Consider the following 26,254-nt stretch of genomic DNA (forward strand, 5'->3'; position numbering starts at 1 on the left):
TCCAGAAAGAATTAGTACCAACTCTCCTCAAATTCTTCAAAAAAATCGAAGTGGAGGGAAAAGTACCTAATTCATTCTATGAAGCCAACATCACCCTCGTACCAAAAGCAGGCAAAGATATTACAAAAAAAGAACACTACAGGCCAATCTCTCTAATGAATATAGATGCAAAAATCCTCAATAAAATTCTAGCAAATCGTATCCAACAACACATTAAAAGAATTATACATCATGACCAAGTAGGATTCATCCCAGGTATGCAAGGATGGTTCAACATAAGAAAATCAATTAATGTAATACACCATATCAACAAATCAAAGCAGAAAAATCACATGATCATCTCAATTGATGCAGAGAAGGCATTTGACAAGATTCAACATCCTTTCCTGTTGAAAACACTTCAAAAGATAGGAATACAAGGGAACTTCCTTAAAATGATAGAGGGAATATATGAAAAACCCACAGCTAATATCATCCTCAATGGGGAAAAATTGAAAACTTTCCCCCTAAGATCAGGAACAAGACAAGGATGTCCACTATCACCACTATTATTCAACATTGTGGTGGAGGTTCTAGCCAGAGCAATTAGACAAGAAAAAGAAGTACAAGGCATCAAAATTGGAAAGGAAGAAGTAAAATTATCACTGTTTGCAGATGATATGATACTATACGTTGAAAACCCAGAAATATCCACAACAAAACTACTAGAGCTAATAAATGAGTACAGCAAAGTGCAGGTTACAAGATCAACATTCAAAAATCTGTAGCATTTCTATACACTAGTAATGAACAAGCTGAGGGGGAAATCAAGAAACAAATCCCATTTACAATTGCAGCTAAAAGAATGAAATACCTAGGAATAAATTTAACTAAAGAGACAAAAAACATATATAAAGAAAACTACAAAAAACTGTTAAAAGAAATCACAGAAGACCTAAATAGATGGAAGGGCATACCGTGTTCCTGGATTGGAAGACTAAATACAGTTAAGATGTCAATCCTACCTAAATTGATTTACAGATTCAATGCAATACCAATCAAAATCCCAACAACTTATTTTTCAGAAATAGAAAAACCAATAAGCAAATTTATCTGGAAGGGCAGGGTGCCCCGAATTGCTAAAAACATCTTGAGGAAAAAGAACAAAGCCGGAGGTCTTACGCTGCCTGACTTTAAGGCATATTATGTAGCCACAGTGGTCAAAACAGCATGGTATTGGCATAAAGATAGATATATCAACCAATGGAATCGAATAGAGTGCTCAGATATAGACCCTCTCATCTATGGACATTTGATCTTTGATAAGGCAGTCAAGCCAACTCACCTGGGACAGAACAGTCTCTTCAATAAATGGTGCCTAGAGAACTGGATATCCATATGCAAAAGAATGAAAGAAGACCCATATCTCACACCCTATACAAAAGTTAACTCAAAATGGATCAAAGATCTAAACATTAGGTCTAAGACCATAAAACAGTTAGAGGAAAATGTAGGGAGATATCTTATGAATCTTACAATTGGAGGCGGTTTTATGCACCTTAAACCTAAAGCAAGAGCACTGAAGAAGGAAATAAATAAATGGGAACTCCTCAAAATTAAACACTTCTGTGCATCAAAGAACTTCATCGAGAAAGTAGAAAGACAGCCTACACAATGGGAGACAATATTTGGAAATGACATATCAGATAAAGGTCTAGTATCCAGAATTTATAAAGAGATTGCTCAACTCAACAACAAAAAGTCAGTCAACCCAATTACAAAATGAGAAAAAGACTTGAACAGACACCTCTCAGAAGAGGAAATACAAATGGCCAAGAGGCACATGAAGAGATGCTCAATGTCCCTGGCCATTAGAGAAATGCAAATCAAAACCACAATGAGATATCATCTCACACCCACCAGAATGGCCATTATCAACAAAACAGAAAATGACAAGTGCAGGAGAGGATGCGGTGAAAGAGGCACACTAATCCACTGTTGGTGGGAATGTCAAATGGTGCAACCACTGTGGAAGGCAGTTTGGCGGTTCCTCAAAAAGCTGAATATAGAATTGCCATACGACCCAGCAATACCATTGCTGGGAATCTACTCAAAGGAATTAAGGGCAAAAACTCAAACGGACATTTGCACACCAATATTTATAGCAGCGTTATTTACAATTGCAAAGAGATGGAAACAACCAAAATGTCCATCAACAGACGAGTGGCTAAACAAACTGTGGTATATACATACAATGGAATATTATGCAGCTTTAAGACAGGATAAACTTATGAAGCATGTAATAACATGGATGGACCTAGAGAACATTATGCTGAGTGAGTCTAGCCAAAAACTAAAAGACAAATACTGTATGGTCCCAATGATGTGAATCGACATTCGAGAATAAACTTGGAATATGTCATTGGTAACAGAGTCCAGCAGGAGTTAGAAACAGGGTAAGATAATGGCCAATTGGAGTTGAAGGGATACAGATGGTGTAACAGGACTAGATACAGAAACTCAAAAATGGACAGCACAGTAATATCTAATTGTGAAGTAATCATGTTAAAACACTGAATGAAGCTGCATCTGAGCTATAGGTTTTTGTTTGGTTTTGTTTTTTTTTTTTTTTACTATTATTACTTTTATTTTTTTCTCTATATTAACATTCTATATCTTTTTCGGTTGCGTTGCTAGTTCTTCTAAACCAATGCTAATGTACTAAGAAACGATGATCATGCATCTATGTGATGATGTTAAGAATTACTGATTGCATATGTAGAATGGTATGATTTCTAAATGTTGGGTTAATTTCTTTTTTTCCGTTAATTAATAAAAAAAAAAAAAGAAGATGGCCTTGAAAATAAGAGATGTAAGTTCCATTTCTCAGTGGTGGTGCTGAGGGACAAGGGAATGGGGGTGGGTACTGGCTGCAAAGAGCCATGATGTTTCAACTCTCGAATGGGTTGGTGGTTCATGGGCAAGGAAGCCATTTCAAAGTGTACTGCTGTGAATAGGTGAAGGGTATGGCCTGAAAGCATGTCAAGTAAATGTCTTTAGAGTGGACATAAAAAAATAGAAGTCCAAAGAATAATCCTAGAAACAATAAATTCATTTTCACATATCAATCAAAGAAAAAAAAAAAAAACATCTGAAACATGTTCAAGGAAATCATGAAAGTGATTTCCTTGAATGCCAGGTGCTAAATGAATCAAACAAAGCAAAACAAAAAAGCACCTCCATTTGTCTCTGCTTTGGTAGGAATCTCCTTCAGAACTTAGCCCTCCTATCAAGAAGATAAACCGTAGGAAAATGCAAAGTGCAGGGTTCTCTCTGTGTTATCTGAACCTGAATGCAGCCATATAGTCTGCTTCTTTTCCTGAGCTGATGTCTACTTGTAGCCCTAGGAACTCTCCTATCTATAGTTTACAAGAGTTCAAATTATCTTGAGACAGAATTTCACCCCCTCCTCGCTACTCCATCATGTTACGTAATGCTGGTAGTCTGTTAACCCAATCTGCCTCTCTTCAATTGTTTCTTACCTTTGCTTTAGCAGTCTATAAGCTGCTTCTCTGCCTTGAGGACAAATTCTGTGAGGGCGACCCTGAGAAAAATTTCCTGGTTGTGTCTTTCAGACTTCTACCCATTAGATTGGCACTGGCATACTTGTATCCAGTATGGGCATAGGGGTTACTCTGTGGCCTATGGAACAGGGCCAGGGACCCACAATGGAAGCACAGCTGGGCTCCACGCAGCATTGGGGAGGAAGTGGGGAGGGATCAGTAAAGGCACTAGGAATTGTTGCTATAGCTTTTGAAGCTGCGTTTTCTTGATTTAGCACTCACCTATTACTACAGCAATCATTTTTTTATTTTTTACTGTGGTTTTGAGAAAGATTCCTCTGCTGCTTTTGCCTAAGGGAGATTGCAGCAGTGGGTGACCTCAGAGCATGCTCCTAGAGATCTGAAGTAGCTGATCAAAGGTAGGATTAGTGTTCTGACCAAACAACTCCCAATTTTGGAGAATTCCCTGGCACCAGCAATCTGCACCAAGAACATAGCCTGCAGTCCTCACTTGTGCCTGATACTAGGCTGGGAGATGAAGGATGGTAGCCACTGGAGGAAGAGTGAAATTCACCAGTATTTAGGCCATTTACCAGACTTTTCTTCCAGCTCCTTCTTCCTTGTTGCACAGTGTTCCATCAAACTGATTCCTGAAGCTTCCTACACTGCCATTTTCCATGCATTTCTTTGGCCCCAAATTAATTTTTAGATTCAATGAAATCCTAATTAGAATCTCACAAAATTTTTTTCCCGGAAATTTTTGAACTAATTAAAAAATCATATGAAAATTTGTATGGCCTCGATTAGCCAAGACAATTTTGAAAATGTAGAATCAAGTTGGGAGATTTATACTATGATAAAACAAAATATATTATAACACTTCAGCAATTTAGCAATTGGCATTGACATAACAATAGATAAATAGACCACTGGGTTAGAATAAGAATCTAGATACAAACCTACACATATATATTGACATGATTTATGGCAAAGAAAAGAACAGGAGAATAACAAGGAAAATATGGTCTTTCAATAAGGTATGGTCAAAAATTGGATATCTGTACAGAAAAAGATGAGTCTGGACTCCCAGCTCATATGATACACAGAAACAAATTCCACATATATTGGTGATGTAATTGTGGAAAGTAAAGTATCAAATCTCCTATAAGATAACATTGAAGAATATTTTCATGATTGGGGTAGACAATGATTTATTACTTGTGACACAGAAAGCAGTAGCTGTATAGGAAATAATTGGTAGATAGAACTACAGTAAAACTAAAAACGGATTTTCCTCAAAGCATCCTTAAGAGAATGAGAAGGCAAGCCAGAGTAGGTGAAAGCATTGAGAAAAATACATATGAAAAATGAAGCATACTCAAAATATATGAAGTACTAAAATCAATAAGTAAAATCAACCAATAGAAAAATGGGTGAAAGAGTGAATAACAACCCTCAGAAAATTGAATGCTTAAATGGTTAATAAATATTTGAAAATATGCACAACCTCATTGATAATCTCTGAAATGTAAAATAAGCTCAAAATTAAAATACCAGCTATACAGGTAAGAAGGGCTAAAACAAAAAAGACAGTATCAAGGATAGAAAAATGTTGGAAAGAAAGAAATCCTCAGCACAGCTAGTAAGAATATAATTGGTGTACCTGCCTTGGAAAATGTTTGAAAATATTAGCTGAAGCTGAACATAAACCTAACCTGTGATCCAGCAACTCCACTACTAGGCAGTGAAAATGGATACAAAAAGGCAGTAAAAGATATGTGGGGTGTGTGTGTATATGTGTGTAAATGTTCATAACAATATTGTTTTAATAGTTTCAAACTAGAAACAAGTCAATGTCTATCAATAGAATGGCTATATAATTTGAGTTATATTCATACAATGGAATATTATGCAGTGGACTCACATGAATTAAATTCAAAAATTTTTTCTTGAGGCAAACATAAAAGCTGTATATTACATAATTCCATAAGCTTAATAAACAGGCAAAACTAATTAGTATTGTTAGAAGTTATATTTTATGATTTGATTAGGGCTCACTTACGGATGAAGAGTTCAATAAGATGCTTATAATAAGCAGTAAACAATCTACAGTAATTTCAGAGTATGATGGCAGATGACCAGATACAAAAATAGTTGCATAATTGGGTAATTCCCAGTTAAACAGATTATTCCAAAAGTGAGAGAGAACTGGGAAAATCCCCACAAAATATATGCATCAGGTATAAAGAGAATATTGGGTCATAATGCATCTACATCTTTACTATCATGTTACAGAAGATATTGCTCAAATGTTCCCCAAAAATGATCCATGATTAATTGGACACATTTGGTAAAATATCAATGAGCAGAAAGTTTTGGGCAAGTTATACCTCCCTCAAAGTAAAATATCAACCAGTACCCAGAAGACTATCTCCTTTGCATTCTTTTCTCATGGGTTAGAAAAGAGCTATATTCTCATTTGCAAATTATGTTAAATGCACACGAGAGTTTAAGATGAGGGAAGTGACCATACAGCAAAAGAGAAAAAGTAACAGAACCTTAACAAGCACAACATAATTAGCCTGAAGAGATTTTATCTCTGAGGAACAAAAAAGTTAATTCCAAATCCTACAAATTCCCCTGCTCTGCACTCTTCTTGGGGCCATGCTGGCCTCTTTTCTTGAAGACCAGTCAGTCTGGTTCAGGGTTCAGTGGTTCCTCAGTACTTACTTAGAACCATGGTTCATGAAATCAGGCTTTCTATACCACATAGCTTCTTCCAGGCCCTTTAAGGCTCATCTGACAGTTCAATTGAATCTGTTTACTGGAGAGACGAAAGTCACAGGTTTGTAATTGATTTTAAGATACCCAAACTGAGGATAAAGTTATTTCAGATACCTCTGAGCAAAGAAGTACCTAGCATAGGGCTTTTATTGCTTTCATAGGAATCACCAGATTTGGCTAACATGGGCCTTGTTCCCTGTGCTCCATTGCAATACAGCACCCAGGGACTCCTGGAGATCTGGAGCAGAGGACCCGTGTGTGCTGACTGGCTCATTCTTTAATGGTGGTGGTCAGAAACTAACTTTTGTTATTTTTTCATTGTGGCAAGCAGTGTGTGGATGTATAAGTAAGTGGGTTTGCAGTTGGAGAGAGCAATTAACCAATTAACATTTTGGGGAAACCTCAAGCTTTCCATGCTGGCTTTGTTTTGTAAGAAGAACCCGTGTGCTGTGTGATAGTAGGAAGTCTGAATCAGAAAACAAGGGAAAAAGTTGTGCAAGAATACTGTTTACAACACTGTCACCTTACTTTTGAAAATCTGTCCTAAATTTATTTTTGAACATTGTTTGTATTTGTTTATTTGAGCCTATGTTTTATTTTTTACTATTAGTATTAAATCCCTATTTCATTATCTCCACCCTCCCCCCAACTCTCCACCCCCAATATTTATGACAAATTTGAACATATGATCCTTTAGACAATGAAGAAACTAGGTGATGAGAATTGACTTTGAAATGCAAGCTTATTGGAAAACACTTCACTTCACTTGCTTCATTCACTCCCAGGGAAAGGTACTATGGAACACATGAAAAGGATACAGAAATATGATGTGCTAACCATGGATATTCCTATTTGTAATCAATACCTTCCCTGGGTTTATGGAAATTACTGGCCAAAGAGAAGGGGCTACTAGTATCTCTTTGTCAAGCTTTTAGCTTGTTATTACTATTTTTAGGAAGTAAAAGGGTCAGAGGTCCAAGAGTTTAACATCAGTCAAATTTTTCAGCTGAGTCTCTTTATTTGATACTCGAGAAGACATTAAATAATCATCAGATAAATCCTGTGCTGTTATTTTCAGCCCTAGGCTGGTGAAGTTCCTTTATCTGATTTGTTCCACATTCTATAACAGAACTAGAGACTATCTTGTTCACTCTCCTAGGACTAGTTTACAAAATAACATCTGTCTATGGTTAGGTTCCACTGACAGGTTCAGACACAGATTTTTCCCTTTGAGGTAACTTGTCTTTCTCTTTTATATCTAAGGTGATTGACAGTGACGCTATTGTATTTCAACTTTTCTTTTCTCATTAGGGATAAAATAAGTTTCCCCTTTCGTTGATAGAAATATTAGAAAGTGTTTTGTTAATCTTCTGAAGATTTAGAGTAAATTCTAAAGAACTGAAGAACCTTTTATACTTTTATTGTTTTCCCTTGTAGTAATTTACATAAATTACCTTAGAGTAAGAATGGCTTATCAAGCTTAATTTGCTCATAGATGAAGGAGGAGCTACCATCTGTAAATGCTCATAGACTCTGTGTCTGCTGGTTAATCCAACTGTCCTCCCTGTTGCTCTATTAATTCACAATTAGCTACCCCTAGTTTCATGAATATTCTAAGATGAAAGTATGATTCTGATCACATATTCAATGGTACTGTGTCATCACAAACTGCAAGCAATCATATCTGGTTGGAACAGCTGCTCAGAAATTCCATTTGCTCTACACAATAATTAATGGACAGAGTATGTGGGAAATTTAGAGTAGGATTTGTTCAGACCCTGACATTTTTAGAATTCATTTCTGAGTTGAGAAAAGCATAAACCCAAGATAGGTACTAAGAGTTCCAAAGAGCAATTTCTGAATTTAGAGCTCTTGCACCTTCTGCAGTATCAGCAGGATTAGAAAGTTTGGAGATGAAATGAGCAGACTAGACTATTACTTCCTGACAGTAGGAGTCCTTCTAGTGGCAACACAGCACAAAGACAAGAGAAGATAGTTTCCTAAAGAGGAAACAGTTAAATTTTGAGATGGGGATAAGAATAAAGGAGATTAAAGCAAAGAGATAATCAAGAGTCATTTCAGTTGATTTAATTCCAATTAATTGCTTTCAATCACACCGTACCCTCTAAACAATACCTTTCACTATTCATGTCCTCATACAAATAGAATCAATTGAAATGCACAACAATTTCATTATCTCCTAGTCAACAGCCCAAGATTTGTGGCAAATATTTCACGTCTTATTTTTTAGTGAAAATAGTGCATCTGACTTTGATTTGTTTCTGGACAGTTACATCCCACTGTTGACCCATATTCTGCCACTCTTCAGAAGGAGGAGAAGGAGGACCACATTGCAGATTCTTTACTATTATCCTCTCATCCATATAAAACAAGAATGTGGAAATTCTTCAAAATGGAGCATAATTACCCATGATTTCATCCTTTATTTCTTTGACTCTGATATATAATTTTTGACAACTTTTGCCACTTAAAATGCATTTTACATTTGCTAACTTCTAAATGGAAATCTCAAATTTCTAATTTAAAATTGGTGAAAATTGGGCATCACATTTCCTTGTCAGAGAATCTGAGGGTAAAAACTAAAAAAAAAATTAATGTTCATAATTGTGTTAGGTGAAATTCACTGTGGACTCTGAGAGAGTACATAGAGAAAAACTGGTAAGCAAAAAAAAAGTGGACACCCTCTACAGTTAGAAATTTAACTATATATTCATCCTTTTACTCAAATGTCTAAATATTTTAATATAGCCTTCCCCAAATAAGGAAAGGAAAAAAAAAACATTTTCTTTTCTTCTTGTCTGTGAGCCCATTCAATGGGCTCTATTGCATTCCAACATACTGGAGGAGATTTATATAATCTGGAATTCCTCATGTGAGAAACATAATGACTTGTATTTAATACTAGAAGACTCTTTGGACTAAATGAGTTTGTAAAGGTTTCTGTCATTCTGAAGTTTTAGTATTCATTGATTTGTAATTTTTGTTTGGTCCTCAGAGGCTCATGGGCAGAGAAAATCAGACCTGGGTGAGTGAATTCATTCTGTTGGGGCTGTCCAGCAACTGGCAAACAGAAGTCTTACTCTTTATCCTTTTCCTGGCCATGTATCTGGTGACTGTGCTGGGCAACTTCCTCATTGTCCTCCTTATCAGACTAGACAGCAGTCTTCACACCCCCATGTATTTTTTCCTCAGTGTCCTGTCACTTGTGGACATCTGCTATACCAACAGCACTGTCCCGCAGATGCTTATCCACTTCCTATCAGCTCGGAAGTCCATCCCATTTCACAGCTGTGTATTCCAGCTGTTTATCTCTCTGGCACTGGGGGGGTCCGAGTTCTTCCTGCTGGGAGCCATGGCCTATGACCGCTATGTGGCTGTGTGCCACCCCCTGCACTACACAGTCATCATGCATGGAGGACTTTGTTTGGGGCTGGCTGAGGGCTGCTTGGTGGCTGGTATCACAAATTCACTGATGCAAACCGTCATCATCTTCCAGTTGCCCTTGTGTCGTAATGTAATTAATCACTTTGCCTGTGAGATGTTGGCTGTGCTGAGACAAACTTGTGCGGACATCTTCTTCAACAGGGTTATGGTGGCCATCTCAGGCTTTGTGGTGATAATGCTCCCCTGCTTTCTGGTCCTGTTCTCTTACGGCCGTATCACTGCTGCCGTTGTTCGCATTCGCTCTACTCGGGGGCGCCACAAAGCCTTCCGGACCTGCACCTCCCACCTCACTGTCGTTTCCCTGTGCTTTGGAACGACGATCTTTACATACATGAGACCTGCAGCTGGCTCCTCAGCGGAGCAGGAGAAGATGGTGGCCCTCTTCTATGCTGTGGTGACCCCAATGCTGAATCCCTTAATCTACAGCTTAAGGAACAAGGAGATAATGAGTGCAATACAAAGAGTGTTGGGAAAATTTTCTGAAGAAAGATGAATTTTCCAAGAAATATCCTCTCTATTGTTCAAAGAAAGACATTCCAAATGAAGAGAAAAGAATTGGTATTCCCACTCTTCTCAGATTTTCTGGCAAGCTGGTCCATGATAACCATCTTTTCATGCACCGGCTTTCCACATTTCAATTGTATTTGTGTATCATTGCGTTGCATATAGCCAAAAATCCCTTCCACTTGTTAAAATAAAGTTTATTTGATAATATGTCTTGCTGGATTTCGTATTTCCCTTATTATTTCAGCGTATACCTTATAGAAAGAATGAAGAGCTTCAGCACAAGCAGCACTTTTAATTCTTGACCTCATCCCTAACAAGCAATGTGGCTTTGAAAATTTTTCTTAATATCTCCGACCTCCAGTTGCTGCATCCATAAAAGAAGTAATGATATCCAGTCTATGGGGTTATTTTGGTGATTATAAATAATCTGCGGAAACTACTTAGCAGATTAGTTTATAGTATATATTCAACTATTTTTTAAAATTAATTTTCTAGAATACAACTATTCAGGTATTTTATTCCTTCCATGTGGGCATATATGATTAATTGTTAATTGTATATAATTAATTTCTGTGGCTATTGTGGAACCCTGTTCTTTGTTTGAACCAGTTGATCTCATCCATTTATGTGATTTTATGCCATATATATGCTGAGATTCTTTTATTTCTTTCTTTAGCTACATTTAAGATGAGACATTTTATGTGAACTGAAATTACATATATCCTTACCCAACATCTTCACTTATATAATAGGCATCATATTCTTAATATAGCCAAAATTCAACTATTGTGCTTGCTTCCTCTACTTTAAACTTCCTTTTCCTTTACCTTAATATCTCATCCACATATTGATGAAACGAACATCATGTTTTCAGAGTCATTCTTGATTCCTTTCTTTCATATCCAATCTATCAATGGATCTCATTAGCTTTATTAGCAAACTATACGCTTTTCACTTCTAGAAGCTTAGTCAAAAAATACTTTATTTTTTAATCATGGACTGCTGTAATAGAAAACTCCCAACTGGTCTTCCTGGTTCCACTTCTACTTTCTATATTTGTTCTTTGCACAACTACTTTAGCATTCTACAATTGTCATTACTTTTACTTAGTGTTGTAAAGTAAAACCAAGAGATAGAAAAACTGCACCAAACAAAATGTGGCTTAGTGGATTATTTTACAATGAATTCTCTTGTAACCACCACTCAAGGCCAACAATGGAATGTCTAGCCACCCCAGTATCCTCTCCATGTCCCCATTCTAACCACCATCTCCTCTTTCCCAAATTAGCTTCTATCCTGACCTTTGTAATAATCACTTTCTTGAATTTCTTTCTGGTGATATCATTTAGGTGAACATCTTCAATCACTATGGTTTATAGTTTTGCCCATTTTCCTCTTAATATATATTTTAAAGTTTAGTTAAAACTATAGATTTCCTCTGTTCTTTTGATTTCCTATAATTTATTTGTTGAAGAATCTGAGCTACTAGAACTGCAGAGAATAAATTATCCTATAAATAAATCAAGTCACATATTTGCCCTGCTTAGAATAAAATCTAAGCTCCTCACAGGCAAGGTCTGACAAGAACCAGCTGACAAGATCCCCATCTGCATCTCTATTCCTTCCCTTACCTCTCACTGCCTACCAAGCACATTGGTGTTCTAACAAGGATGGGGAGAGAAGATATAAAACTATATAATAGAAAAATGTATTTTTTGGTATGAACTGATGAAGAACATAATTTATAGACCCACTTTTTTTTGCGAGTGTGTGGGTGTGAGTATAATCTGAGACTTTTCTAATTTTTCTTCTACTGCAAATCATTGGAAAATTTGAACCCTATAAATTAACAGCAACAGCTTGAATATCAGTGCTAAAGATTCTGCATAAAATGGTTCAATATCAAGAGAAATCTCTAAAAGAAATGTGTTTTGATGGGCCGCTTTTCTAAAGGGGAAACCCCATGTTTCTGCCTTGGCATAGGCAATATTTTGTGTTGATTAGACTATAAATTCTTGAGAACAGGAGGCTATGCATTTTGCTATATTTGTATTCCCAGTGCCTTATCAATGTTAACAAATGTCTGCAGACTAAATAATTTATTGACTGAAACTTGCATTACTATCCTAGTGTATGCCATTTACGAAGTGTATAAAGACCATGTTCATTGGAATTTAGTAGATTGGTTAATAAATTTTTTTTTAAATCTCATATACAATGCTGAGTTATTTGGTAAATCATATTCTTTCATTCAGAGAATATTCTCACTTGCACAAGGTCCTCCTGTTAATTTGTAAAAATTTATTAATTATTTAATTTCATTCCATTCTTCACTCCTATATTTTCCTTGACCTATGAACAGCTAATGTAATGTATTTAATATATAAAGTGTGTTTGAGAGTTCATTTATGTATTTTTTTGAAATTATTTTAAGATGAAACACAGATACCTTGTTCATTGTCTTATTTTCTCTAGACATTATATTTTTAAAATCCATACACATTGCTAGTCCATCTCTTCTATATACTCATAGTAATCCATGATGTTAATCTTATTTTCCAAATCACTCTCTGTGATTGCACCCAGTTCCCCACCATAACATACAGTCCTGGAATGACTTTTGGGAGAATTTATTTAGGAAATATTCATAGGAGTTTATTGGTGTGTCACTTGGCAAAGCAACTGCCATAAAATGGGATGGCTTAAACAATGGAAATCTATTGGCTCAAGGCTTTGAAGTCAGGAGAAGTCCAAATCATGTCAGCAAGGCAATCCTTTCTCCCCAAATATTGTGGCATTCTGGGGCTTGCTACTGATGATCCTTGATCCCTGACTTTTCTGTCACATGACAATGCGCATGGACATGCCTTCTCCATTCTCCTTCCCCAGCTGTCATTGACTTCTGATTTTTCCCCTTGTGGCTTTTCTCTCTGTGGTCTTCTCCTGAAACAAGATTACAATCCGTCCTGATTCATTTGGACCACACCTTACCTGGCAATAATGCCTTCAAAAGTCCTATTTACAATGGGTTCATACCCAGAGGAATGGATTACAAATTGATTAAGAACATCTTTTTCTGGGGTACTTAACTCCAAGCCACTACAGGAGCCAAGTTGCTAGAGCATAGATATACTTCCCAGAATGACTCTATAAGTCTCCATTCCTGCTTCAGAGTACAAGGGTTCCTACATAGCCACAACCTTGTCAACACTTGGCAATAGCCACCTTTAGAATTTTTTTACAGTATAAAAGGTATAAAATTGTTTTATTTTGTATTACTCTGTTAACGAATCAGTATAAGCATCTCTCTTCATAGGCTGAACTTCTGATTCCAACCTACCCTTCACCCCAAACAGTTCAATTCATGCCTTCTCCATGTCAGTAAATGGAAATTGCATTAGTGCAATTGATTAAGCATTTATTACTTTTTCTCTTACTTGAATCAAATCTGCAAGAACATCCTGTTCTCTCTACTTTCAAACTATAAATAGCATCTGATCACTTCTCATCACTTCCACTCTACATCTTGGTATGATCCCCCATCATCTTCCATTTGGGCTGCTTCATTAGCCTCCAATAAGTTTCTCTGCTTCTACCTTTGTATCCCTCAAGTCAGAGCATCCCTTCAACGTCTGGGTCAAATCATGTCATTCCTCTTTTAAACCTCAACAAATGTCTCTCCATTTCACTAAGGCCAAAAGCCAATATCTTTACAATGATAGGGGCCACTTTTTTAGCTCAACTTTATTGGGGAATGCTTGATTTCATTCGATATCTTTTCGATGAGGTTGATTCAACTGTTCTATTGTTTACCGCAAATTTTCTCCCTGCCCTCCACACCTGTTCTCTTTACTCTTCTATTTCTTTTACAAAGAGCTTTCCCTGTTTCCAAAGTAACATACTTTGCACTTAAATTTTTATGTTTATCATGTATTGTTTGTTTTACTTTCTAAAAAATAAGACCTTCAAAGTCATAGTTCTTTTTTTATTCATTAATGTATACCCAAGTGTATAGAATTGTGTCTGCCTCATCATAAATATTTGTTAAGTGAATCAGATTGTTAGCTTTTGGGTTTCTACTTCTATACACTGCCTGTTTATTTTCTTTGTCGATTTTTCCACTGAAGTCTCTGCTTTTGTTTTGTCAGTGTTTATTGAGGATAAAAGTCCTTTATTGTTATAGCCATTACAAATATATTCCTCCCATCTGTCATCTCTCTATTCTCTTTGTCCATGACCTTCTCTGTTGAACATAAAAATATATATTCATATTGATATATTTGAATTCATCACTTTTTGTTCTATAATTTAATACTTCTGACTACTTGCTCTTTAAAAAATTATTTCCTGCATCTAGGTCATGAAGATATTCTGTATTTTATTTAGTTAGTTTTACATTTTGCAGTTATTGCTGGATACTTGAACATTCACTTTTGTATATAATGTTAAATATGGATCTAGTGTTATTTTTCTCACTTCCTGGTTCACTTATTAAACCATTCCTTATCCATTATATGTGGTAGTTCAAATGTATTTTAAGTTTACATATATGGGAGTCTATCTTTAAATTTTGCTATTCATTTCTGTTTATTCTTTGGTCTGTTCTTACAACATAGTATTCTATTACTCTAATATTTTATCACTTTGGCTTTGTAATATGTCTTCATATTTCATATGTAGTGTGTCAAATAAGATGGACAAAACTAAGAAATTTTTAAATACTTTATGATTTGTGTTCTATTATAAATAGTATTTTCTTTTTCCTTATCTTTATTTTAGTTGGTTATTTTCGGATTTTGTAAGGAAAGCTTTATCTAGTTCTCTCCTGTTACATCTAATAGATTGCTGAAATATCTTTCCTAGGTATATGATCATATGCAACTAATGATGATTTTCCTTAGAATAATTGTATATCCTAATTTCTTTTCTCTTCTTCAAGAATAGTTCAGAACTTCTAATATCATGTCAAACATTAGCTTCGGAGTAGTCTGTTTTTAGGAAAGTTAAAAAGTATGCCTTTACTCCTACTTTTTCAATATATAAAAATAAATGTATGCTGCACCTTATCAAATGTTTTAATGAACCAATTAACAGTATGAATGTGTTATTTCAGCCTGATAATGTAATTGATTATATTGATCAATTTTCTCATGGTCAAACATTCTTCCTCCCATACCTGGGAAAAAGTTTCATTTTGTCATGATGCATTATTTTTTGACACACCACTGGATTTAATTAGATAATAATATGTTATTATCAGGCCTATAACAATATTGCCTTGTCTTTTTCATGTTACTTTTAGTAATAAATACTATACTTGCTATTAGAATGTTAGCTAATACATCTGTCAGCTAGTACAGAGAAAATGTTGAGTAAAAGATAATTCCAAATTCTCAGATCTTAAAACAATAAAAAATTGTTTTCTGTATCCAGGGTCTTCTGCATGTTGGAGATCTGTTTCTGGCAGATCTTTAATTTAATAATACTGCAAAAGTAAAAATTTCCAAAATGAATATATGATCAAAACAAAATCAATCAATTTAAGCAGAATTTTTTGAAAATGATATTTAATAGGCTGCTTTGAAAGTTAACCCGAAAGAAAAATATCAAACAAGAGTAAGCAGAAAGTTGTTGATAAAGAAATATAATAAAGTGAGGGAATGCTTGCCCTACTGTATGCCAAAGAATATTATAAAGCAACTGCAATAAAAACATTGGTGTAGGAAAACACCAAATGAAACAATGAATCAAAATAAAAACCACAAAGAGAGTTTTATGTATGGAAACTATATCATAAATATGCAATTTCAAATTAATGAGGAATATATGTACTTCTAAATAAATAATGTTGGGATACATGGCTATGGAGCAAGTTGGTGCAGCAATGGAACAGAGGCTCATGCACAAAAGAGAAACTTTCAGGAAATAATTACATTTTTATTTACACAGCACAAAAAATCCAAAAGAGCAGGGGAAAAACGACCATTGCAGCTGGTCTCCTCGGGTCAGGGTTGGTTGAAGGCAGCTCTGCAAGCCCCACTTTGCATTGGAGAGAAGAGAGAAATCTGTATTGCCCAAGATGGGAGCACTTATTCCCCCAGGGAATGAGGATCCAGCCACTGAGGGTTTTTGCCTTGATAAGCAGCTGGGGTGCCTCTCCTGGTTTCTGGGTTTAAGACTTGGTCAAGCCTTTGCTTTAGACCTAATATCTCATGGTAGGTAAAGGAAACCTTTTGAAACATCTTTATAAAGGAGGGTTGGGTAGGCTAAGATTGGGAAATGGCTGTTAGGTATGTCTCTGACTTTCCCAGAAATGGATATACTAACAGGAATAAAAAATGTTATTTTTCTTAATATATGCCATAATGAAAAATAAATTCCAAATATCTAAGTGTGGGGGTATGCATTTTACAAATGAGTTTACTTCTGTTATTTCTTAAAATTCCACCAAACCGTAAAATGATAAGAAATGCAATAATATATCCAGAAAGTAATGGGGAAGGTAAATAAGATAGAAGTAGATGAGAGATGTCAACATTTTAGAATTTAGGAACCTTTTCTGTTCTGCTCTCCCCTTCCTTTCCGTTCTCTTTTCTTCTCTTTTCCTTTTCACTCCCCATCTCTCCTTTTAAGTCAGAGGCAGGGAATCCTCAGAGGAGTCGACCGAACTTCACAGTCCTCCTCATTTTTCAAAAGCTGCAACAAATGAATCAATCGCTGTTGTCAGTGCCATTCACAGATGTGGACTTCACCCAGGAGGAGCAGCAGCAACTGGATCCTGCTCAGAGGAAAGTATACAAGGATGTGATGCTGGAAAATTGCAGCAGCAAAATTTAAGTGTGGTATCAAATTATCAAATCAGGTGTCATCATGTTGGAACAAGGAGAAGAGCCATAGATGGTGGAAGGAAAATTTTTCCTGCGGAGTTATACAGGTGTATTAGTGAAGGCAGTGAGGAGAATGGCAGCTTGGAAATATTTTATGGGAATTTTGTCAATGGTTCCAAACATATAAAAGTGACTAAAGATAAACACCTGTATGTCTTAGATACCTAAATCTCACTCTCAAAGACTTCATTTTTGACAGAGACTTGTGTTTTTAGGGCTTTTCCATCCCTACCACTCCCCAGAATTTAATCAATTCCTTCTTCCTCTTAAACCTTAGGTCTTTGTCCTCTCTCTCTCTCAACATTTCTATAGACGCTCATAAGTCTGTCGTTAAAAAATAATTTATATGACTCTTGTTTTTACGTAAGATTTTTTCACATCTTTTTCACTGTGAAATTCCTCACTTGGTTCTATCCCCAGTTTCACTTTTTACTTCTCTTTCTTATTTTCATATTCTAAAGTCTTAGATAAATTCAATTTGCCTTTTAAACAATATTCCCTCCCCTTCCTTGCCTCTGCTCTCCTCTTCTCTTCTCCTTTAAGTTCCAAAGTTAACTGGGCTTCTATTGCACTTCTCTCTCCAACTCAGCACTCACATAAGCAACCCTACCTAGGCAGATTGCTTTATTGTGCTTAGAAAATTCAGAGTATTTGCTAGGAGAAGATGCCGTTGCCACTAGCTCCTAGTATAAGAAAGGAGAAGAAAATCTAAACCCATTTTCCTGCGGTAAAACCATGGAGCTGAGCAAACACTGAGAGCAGCAGGTAATGCATATATTAACAATGCACATAAATGGGAATCTCCACTCTCACTCCTGGGGAGTGGGAGGGGGGGGAAGAATTCATGGTGACTCCAAAGGCTTCCTTGCATAATGCTTAACATCCTTGCTAGAAATTTTTCACACAGGATGACTATATTTTCATTGAAGATTATGAACACTAAAATGTCTAAGTGAAAAACAGGATAAGGTCTATCTAAGGTAACAGATGTGGTGGAGTTCCAAACACGGAAGGGAGCACAAAAATAAGCAGCCTTAGACTAAGAACAGCCAGTCCTACCCTTCCTGCTCAAGCTCAGAAAATATGATGCATTACTGAGCACTCCAATGGTGGCTTGAATTGCTTGGACCAGGAGTTACTTTTTCAAAGGGATGTGGAGGTGGGTCAATTAGAATGAAGAAGTTGAGTCTTGGTATTAAATATATTTAACTATCTCTGCATGCTCCTCAAGGGGTTATAAGTTCCCACCATCCAAAGGTGGTATTACTGAAAACTTAAACATCTATCCCTTGAGAAATTAAAATTTGGCAAGCTCATTCCCTTGCTCCAGGGACAATGAAACAAACTTTCATTTGCAAAGTTGAGATGCAGCTTAGGGTGTTAGGTCCAGAAGTGGCAGACATAGGAGGAGAAAAAATAAAAGAAATCTAATAAACAGCACATATTTGGCCCCTCAGATTTCATCCTTAAAGTTAGAGAAATTTATCTGTTCCAACTATACTTGCTTCAAATTCCACAATTTTGCCCTGCCACCCTTCCAGGGCACAGGATGGCCTTTTTCACTCTCTAAAGGTGAGTCAGGCATTTTCAGTGTTTCTTCAACACTAATTTAGCAATGAGAATTTTAAACCATATTCCTGCAACCCTCTTGCATTCTTTAGCCTAGGAATATGGTGTTATGATATGGTTGTCCTCTAGTGGAAACCTGTGCTAAGACAATGTGTTCTGGCTATTCAAATTAAGAGCCAGAACTTTTCAAGTGGTTTATGAATTCCTCACCTATGGTGGGTCTGGGACTTCTTGAGATTCCACACCAGATTTGCAGTTTTGGTCCAAGTTCCTGAATAACCACTTGGAATAGGAGTCAGGTGCCAGTCTGCACTGATAGTACTTTTCTTCACTGATGCCAGCAGAAAGGAAATCCCCTCAGGGAGACCAGCTCTTTCCCCTCCATACATCATTTCTGTTTGGAGAACAACTCTGAAAAATATCATCTTTTGTGTGAGATGCTTTCCAAAACTGCTCATTGAGGGCTGCTCAGAAATATAATGCAGTCCCTTAAGTTACCAGTGTCTGCACTTGCATACTGCATAGGTTCCTTAATTGGTACGTTTTCAAAATATGCTTACATTTTCAAGTTCATACGCATTTGTGTATTAATCTCCTCTCCACACTATAGCAAAATCTCTGGGTAAAGGGATGGGTTTATGATCATCTCCACCCTGCTTTGACAATGAAGACGTAGTTCTTGTGGAGTGTTTGTGATCTTTTATGAAGGAGATTATGATACAGTGGCTGTAGAACAGAAATTAAGTTTACATGTAAATAACTCAATAGTGTTAAAGGTATGCACCTCAGTTAAGTGTGTTTGTTCTTTCTAAATTTTGGTGAGGAATTTTTGGATTTTCAGTAATGTAACTAAAGAAAAAATTTCAGTAATGTAACTAAAGAAAAATTTGTCTGAAAGACATTTTGTATGTTTGTGTGTGTTGGGCAAGGGGTGACATTATTTTGAAAAGTTTCCAACATGATAGACTTAAATTCTAAGTGTTCACTGCAAAGAAGGATTAAATATAACACTTTTAGACTTAATAACAAGGCTAATAAAATATTGGAAGCCCTGCTACATAAAATATTAGGCAACTTTAGAAATGTACAAATTGATTAAATGTCAAAACAAATGACATTCATAAATGTTTGTTTAAATTTTCTTTCTCCAATTTTCATTTATTTGCATTTGGCTTCTTTACATTTCTTTTCTTTTTCTTCTTTTTTTTTTCCTCTTGTACTCCTTTATCTCTGTCTCCATTTCTGGTTTCCATTTTCCTTTCTAACCATTAGAAACTTTTTACTTTTTACTTTTTCCCGTAGATATCAATAAATTCACTCATTTATTTATTCTTATTTGCATCTCAATATCTTCTCTTGTTCTATTTACCCGTTTTACATAGATTTCTCTTTCAGGTATTTATATCTATACCTATATATCCATCTATCTAGCTATCATTATCTTTTTATTAAATTTGGGTTTGTTCTTTTTTTCAGAAAGATATTTAGTGAATGTACATCACCATTGTGTGAAGATTTGTGAGTTTTTCATGTTTTATGTCAGTGACTAACAGATAAGTAGGTACAAAAAGAAGTTTGCAAACAGCTCATGAATGAATGAGTGTGCTTGTAGGTGGAATCCATAGGGACACTATGGAAAGAACTCCTATGGTTACTGACAGAATTCCTGGTCCTCTTCACCATCCATATAAAGATTTTGGCTTGACTACATGGACACTCTGCATTTGGTATGATTATCAAGTGACCCTAGCAACATAGCCTGCTTTATATTTCTGGCATCTCTTCTTGTAGAGTGTCACTATGGGTTATGCATTCCAGTCTTTTTTTAGTGTGACAGTAACTATTTATACAGACAGTGGGGGATCTCTTGGCACTATTTGCAAACACCCGTTACTCCAAAGAGTAGATTCTAAGTTTGCCTTGGGAGATAGCTCAGAAGAGAAAAACCTTCCAGGCTAGAAGAGAATCATCCCTTTAGTCCAGTAGATTCAGGATACTTCATCATTTCTCATCTTTTCTTTGTTGGGGATATTTTTTTGAATAGACAAAACTATACTCACATTCAAAGCTTCGTTTTGAAAGCTGTTTTGTTTTGTTTTTTTTTATGTGCACCCACCTTTCTCAATTTCAGGTATTGGATCCTTTTTTGTTTCTATTATTGTCCATACTCAGACCCTGACAATTTCTTTTAGAGGTCAAGAATGATGACCCTGCTGTGCATTGTACCCACAATTAGCTGCTAGGTTATTTTATCAGAGCATACACACAGCATGAACCTGATTTCTTATCAAGTTTATAAAAGACATTAGCTGCTCATAGGCTGCAAGCAGATAATCCCTAAACAGGGGATGCGTGCCGATGTCTCTGCTTCTCTGCCTGCTGCCTTTGTAGCCTGAAGGTCAGACTTCTCCGGTCCAGTGGGACTCTCAGAATTTTCAGTCTCTGAAGTGAATGGTTGATTCAGCTAGTCCTGCTGAAATGTTTCCTGATTTCAATCTTAGGTTAACCTTCAGCTTTTAAACAGTGACTATCGCTATGCTGTATATAAGGTGATGCTGTATGTTAGGGGTAGCACAGAGGACGTGTCCCAGGTTATTAGTCATTTGTTTACTATGGACTCCTCCACTTTCTAGCCACTTCACCTCTTTTGTCATCGAAACACTAGAGGTCATAAGCAAGATTCAGAGGGCTGTTGTGAATGTATTCAATTATATGCTATGTTATGATGTGTTATTACCTTGCATTACATTATGTTGCATTGATAGATACAGAAAACATTTCACATAATGCCTGGAAAAGTACAAGTGCTCAATCAATACTAGTCATGAGGTTATATCAACTTGAAACATATTTGTCGTTATGGTTTCTTAATTCTCTTAACATTATTCCAACCCCTGTGAAGTTTTGCACTTTGGCTAGCCAAGGCTTCTTCAGGAGTTTGCTGGTTTTCTTCCCCCCATCTGTCATTACAATAATAGACAAGGTTGAGAAGATTGTCTATAACCAAATCTGACCCACACTATTATTCTCTGGGAGATCAACTTAGGTAAGTCGTTTGAAATATTTTTATTAAAAAATAGAGCTTGCTTTGACTTTAATACACCATTTAAAAAAAAATAAATATATGTATTTGAATAAATATATAGAGATGTTATGGATCACTTGGAAATATACTTTCTTGATTAGATTACCGAACAATAATTAAATGCAAATATCTTCCTTATAGATATGTATATGGAGGTAGGAAATATCACTTTGTTGCTGTTGTTTTATATTTCAAAAAAGACTTTGTGGATGGGTCTCAGTGGCTTAGCAGGCAGAGTTCTTGCCTGTCATGCCAAAGACCCGGGTTCATTTCCAGGTGCCTGCCCATGCCAAAAAAAAAAAACTTTGTTCTATTCATTTCCTGGACCATGCATCCGCCTCCAAAAAAAAAGACTGTTTCAGAAGTGTAAATACTCTAAATGAATCCATCATTAGCAGTCACCTCCCATCAATTCTACCTTTGTGATCTGATGCCACTTAGCGTACCTTTATAACTGTTGAACCATCTGGAAGAGTTGCTGCATCACAGCTAAATTTGAACTCTTGGCAGGCAGGACTAAAGAAACGGTATTTGAGAAAAGCCTACAAATAACATAGGACAAATCACAATAGAAGCATTTCTTAGAAGTTATTCATCTCACTTGCTATATTTTTAGGTTTTATGTTTGATTTATATCCACTTATATGATATAATTCACATTCTTAAATCCTATCACAAAACATTAACATGAAATAATTACTAATTCATTTAAAATTCATATTTTCAGCAGTTCTTGAAATATACAATTTTTACATGTATACATTTATAGAGGGTGATAGATTCAGATGGAAAGTGAAAGACACAGAGCCACACACAGAGAGAGATGAGTAACTTATAAAACTGCAGATGTATGCAGTAATCATTATAGTATTAAGTGGAAAAGAGAAAATTAAGGAATCAGAGAAGCAAACACTTCTGCGTGGAAGAAATGTGGTTCAAATTTTTAGATTTAAAATACTATCCCTATAGAAAGTGATTGTATTGAAATTTCCAGAAAATGTGGCTTGAAGGCAGACTTCATTTTAAAATTGGACCTGATGACACCCTCAATTCAAATATTCTGAGAACTGTAAATGTAGGAACCCATATGGTGGAATCAAAGCAGTCAGAGTGGAAATAAAAAATGGGACTCAAATTTAACAATATTTTATAGTGTGGTTTCTTTAAGCTGTTGGTGAATCTCTTGAAGCATCAGAATATCAGAAGTACTTTCAAGTCTAGTAGGAAAACATTAAAAATATTACCAGTCCATATCTGTGAGAGGGTTTTCATGACTAGGAAATTTTCTAACCAGTATAATGTCTCTAGGACAAGGTTATTTTACTCCAATGTTCAATGAGGCAGAATAAAAACAAATTGTTGTCCAAATAGATACAGTACAACAGAAAACCACATGGAGGGAAAACAAAAGAAAATAAGACTATACTCAGGGTTTTTAGCCATGAAGCTAAAATATCTGTGAACTTAGAATATATTAGCAAAGTACCCCTCCCAATTATACATTATTTATTTACCACAGATATTTTTGAATTATTTTCTTTTATGTTTTTCTACAGTAAAGAAACTTACATCTTTAAGCATCGTGCATTTCTTCACTAATATTGTAGCCGAGGACCTTGTGCCAACCGATTTTGATCTGGATGACTAAGGCTTCCAGTTCAAGGCCTTAAATGTGGTGTCTAATATCACTAGATAGTTTTCACAAATTTCTGTGTGGCAATTTCTGAAAGCCCTATGATTTTAACAATTCCTTGGCCTCTTGAACCTTACTGAAAACAGTGGTAAATTCTGTCTATCTTCGACTATCTAAATATCTCTATCTTTATAATGAGCCTTAATCTCAAGTCTCTGTGTTGTGAGTTCTGTCATCTCCAACACTCATTCCACAAATTTTTAGGCCGAAACTAGAAACTTTCAATAAATGCAGTAGAAGTCAGCTGTCCATCTAGTGCTATAACATGAATAATATAGAAGCATTGGAATTAAAATCATTCCCGGAAACCATTAATATGCTGCACAGGATTCTCTCTGAGATCTCAGATCCCCATCTATATCATTTCATAAGGGATTGCATTCTTCCTTCTCTGAGTGAGAAAACATAAAATTAATTTTCCTCCTGGGGTCCAAAAATTTTCTACAGACCATGCCAACTTGTTCTGTAATTAAAACCTGACCTTCATATCATAATATCTTCAATATGAGGACTGACCCATGGTATATCAGGAAATGCATGTACTATCCCCTCCCTGAGAAAGCTGTCATCATTAAGTAATAGCAGGACAACATTAAACATGTCATCAAATTCCCTCTTAGAGGCACAGGAGATGAATTTTAGCAACTTTGTGCTCCTGCTCATCATGCAACACTTGATACTTGAAGCTGGCCTACTTGGAGTGATCTCACACATGGGGCCACTGGTGTGAGGTAGGTCTTGCTTTCAAAGTAATGGGGCCAATTACAGAAAATAAACTAAAAATTCACACAATAATAAAATGTTTAAGAAGTTTATTTAAACACATTTAAGATTTTATGAATTCATTATACTGATAAAGATTTGGTAGGATGGTGTCCAAGATATCTATGGAGTAAAATCAGTAAACCAAAAGTAGTGAATTGGTACTACACATCATTCAGAATTTTGAAAAATATCCTTTATGTGAACCAAAAATATGTCAGCCAGAGAGACAGGCATTAACCCCTATAAGAGCTATTAAGTAGCTGTAGGATTTAAGTCTAAACACTTCATTAATGTTCTTTCCCCTTTTGAGAGCAAATGTTTGATAAAAGAAGTTATGTTCCAGTATAATAAATTCTAAGAATGTTACTTTTTTTCTTCTTGATTTCTAGCTACATAGCTGCATCCCATTATGTTCCTCATCCACGGATATGTTTAAACAAAGTCTGGATGTTGGTTTTGGTGAGTTGTTTTAGGGAAACTTTAGGTATCAGTTGCTTCAACATTCCATAAACTATAAAAGCCAATTTATCAACCCTGAGTTTCCATGATTTGTTACTTCTACATCTTTAATCTGGTCCTCAGAAGCTCATGGGCAGGGGAAATAGAAATCAGACAAGGGTGAGTGAATTCTTTGTGCTGGGGTTGTCCAATGACTGGGGGACTCAAATCTCCCTCTTTGTCCTGTTCCTGGCCATGTACTTGGTAACTATTATAGGAAATGTCTTCATCCTTCTTCTGATCAGACTGGACAGCAGGCTTCATATCCCCATGTACTTCTTCCTTAGTGTTCTGTCCTTTGTGGATGTTTGTTATGCAAGCAGTATTACCCCACAAATGCTAGTCCACTTGCTCTCAGCCCTAAAGTCCATCTCCTTCCATGGCTGTGTTCTCCAGCTCTATTCTTCCCTGGCATTAGGGGGGGTCTGAGTTCCTCCTGCTGGGAGCCATGGCCTATGACCGCTATGTGGCTGTGTGTCACCCCCTGCACTACACAGTCATCATGCATGGGCGACTGTGCTTGGGGCTGGCTGCCGGCTGCTTGGTGGCTGGCTTCATGAATTCACTGATGGAAACAATCATCACTTTCCGGCTTCCACTGTGTCACGATGTCATCAGCCACTTTGCGTGTGAGACCCTGGCAGTGCTACGGCTAGCCTGCGTGGATATCTCCTTCAACAAAATCATGGTGGCTATCTCAGGATTTCTGGTGATCATGCTTCCCTGTCTCCTGGTTCTATTCTCCTATGAGCGTATAGTTGCTGCCATTTTGTGCATTCGTTCTACTCAGGGTCGAAGCAAAGCCTTTGGGACTTGTGCCTCCCACCTCACTGTGGTTTGCGTGTGCTTTGGTGCTTCAATTTTCACTTATTTTGGCCCAAAGTCTGCCTCCTTGGAAGAAAAGGAGAAGATGGTGTCCCTGTTCTATGCTGTGGTGGCACCTATGTTGAATCCCATGATTTACAGCTTGAGGAATAAGAAAGTTATGGCTGCCTTTAGGAATCTTTTAGAGAAATTTAGAAAGAAAGGGTAAAGACTCTAAGAACTTCTTGTTGCCTATTACCAAGAGTGTAAAGGAGAACACATAATTGTAGACAGGACTCCCTCACTTACACTAAAAAAATGATTAATAACAGAACCTTGTGTTCAGATAAAGTATTTTTTCTCATGATTAATGAGCTTGCTTAATGTATCCACATAACCTGATAATTTGCATAATAGTGAGCTGGACCCAGTTATTCTCTTTCTCCGGTGACCTTGGACTTCACTTCTGATTTTGTCAGTGTATTATAATATAAAGTAATAATCCTTGGTTTTGTCAAGCAGACCTGATTTCAAATTTTTACTCTGCTTCTCACTAGCTGTGCTATCTGGAAAGATACTTATTTAAACTTTTTATGGTTTAGTTTTGTCTTCAGTCAATTAAGTAAAAGAATACCAACTTTCCAGAGTGGTTACA

General features: G+C 36.2%; 2 protein-coding genes across 2 annotated transcripts; both read left to right on the forward strand.

The window, feature by feature from the left end:
* Nucleotides 1-9,348: 9,348 nt before the first annotated feature.
* On the forward strand, nucleotides 9,349-10,284 carry LOC143682089 (olfactory receptor-like protein OLF3). Its single transcript, XM_077159083.1, has one exon. The coding sequence runs from the start codon at nucleotides 9,349-9,351 to the stop codon at nucleotides 10,282-10,284; it is 936 nt and encodes a 311-aa protein (XP_077015198.1).
* Nucleotides 10,285-24,885: 14,601 nt separating this feature from the next.
* LOC143682105 (olfactory receptor-like protein OLF3) lies at nucleotides 24,886-25,828 on the forward strand. The gene is given in 2 exon segments (XM_077159084.1): nucleotides 24,886-25,221; nucleotides 25,223-25,828. Coding segments are annotated over 2 exon segments (942 nt in total).
* Nucleotides 25,829-26,254: the final 426 nt, after the last annotated feature.

The sequence above is a fragment of the Tamandua tetradactyla genome, chromosome 1 (assembly GCF_023851605.1).
Source record: "Tamandua tetradactyla isolate mTamTet1 chromosome 1, mTamTet1.pri, whole genome shotgun sequence".
Lineage (NCBI taxonomy): Eukaryota > Metazoa > Chordata > Mammalia > Pilosa > Myrmecophagidae > Tamandua > Tamandua tetradactyla.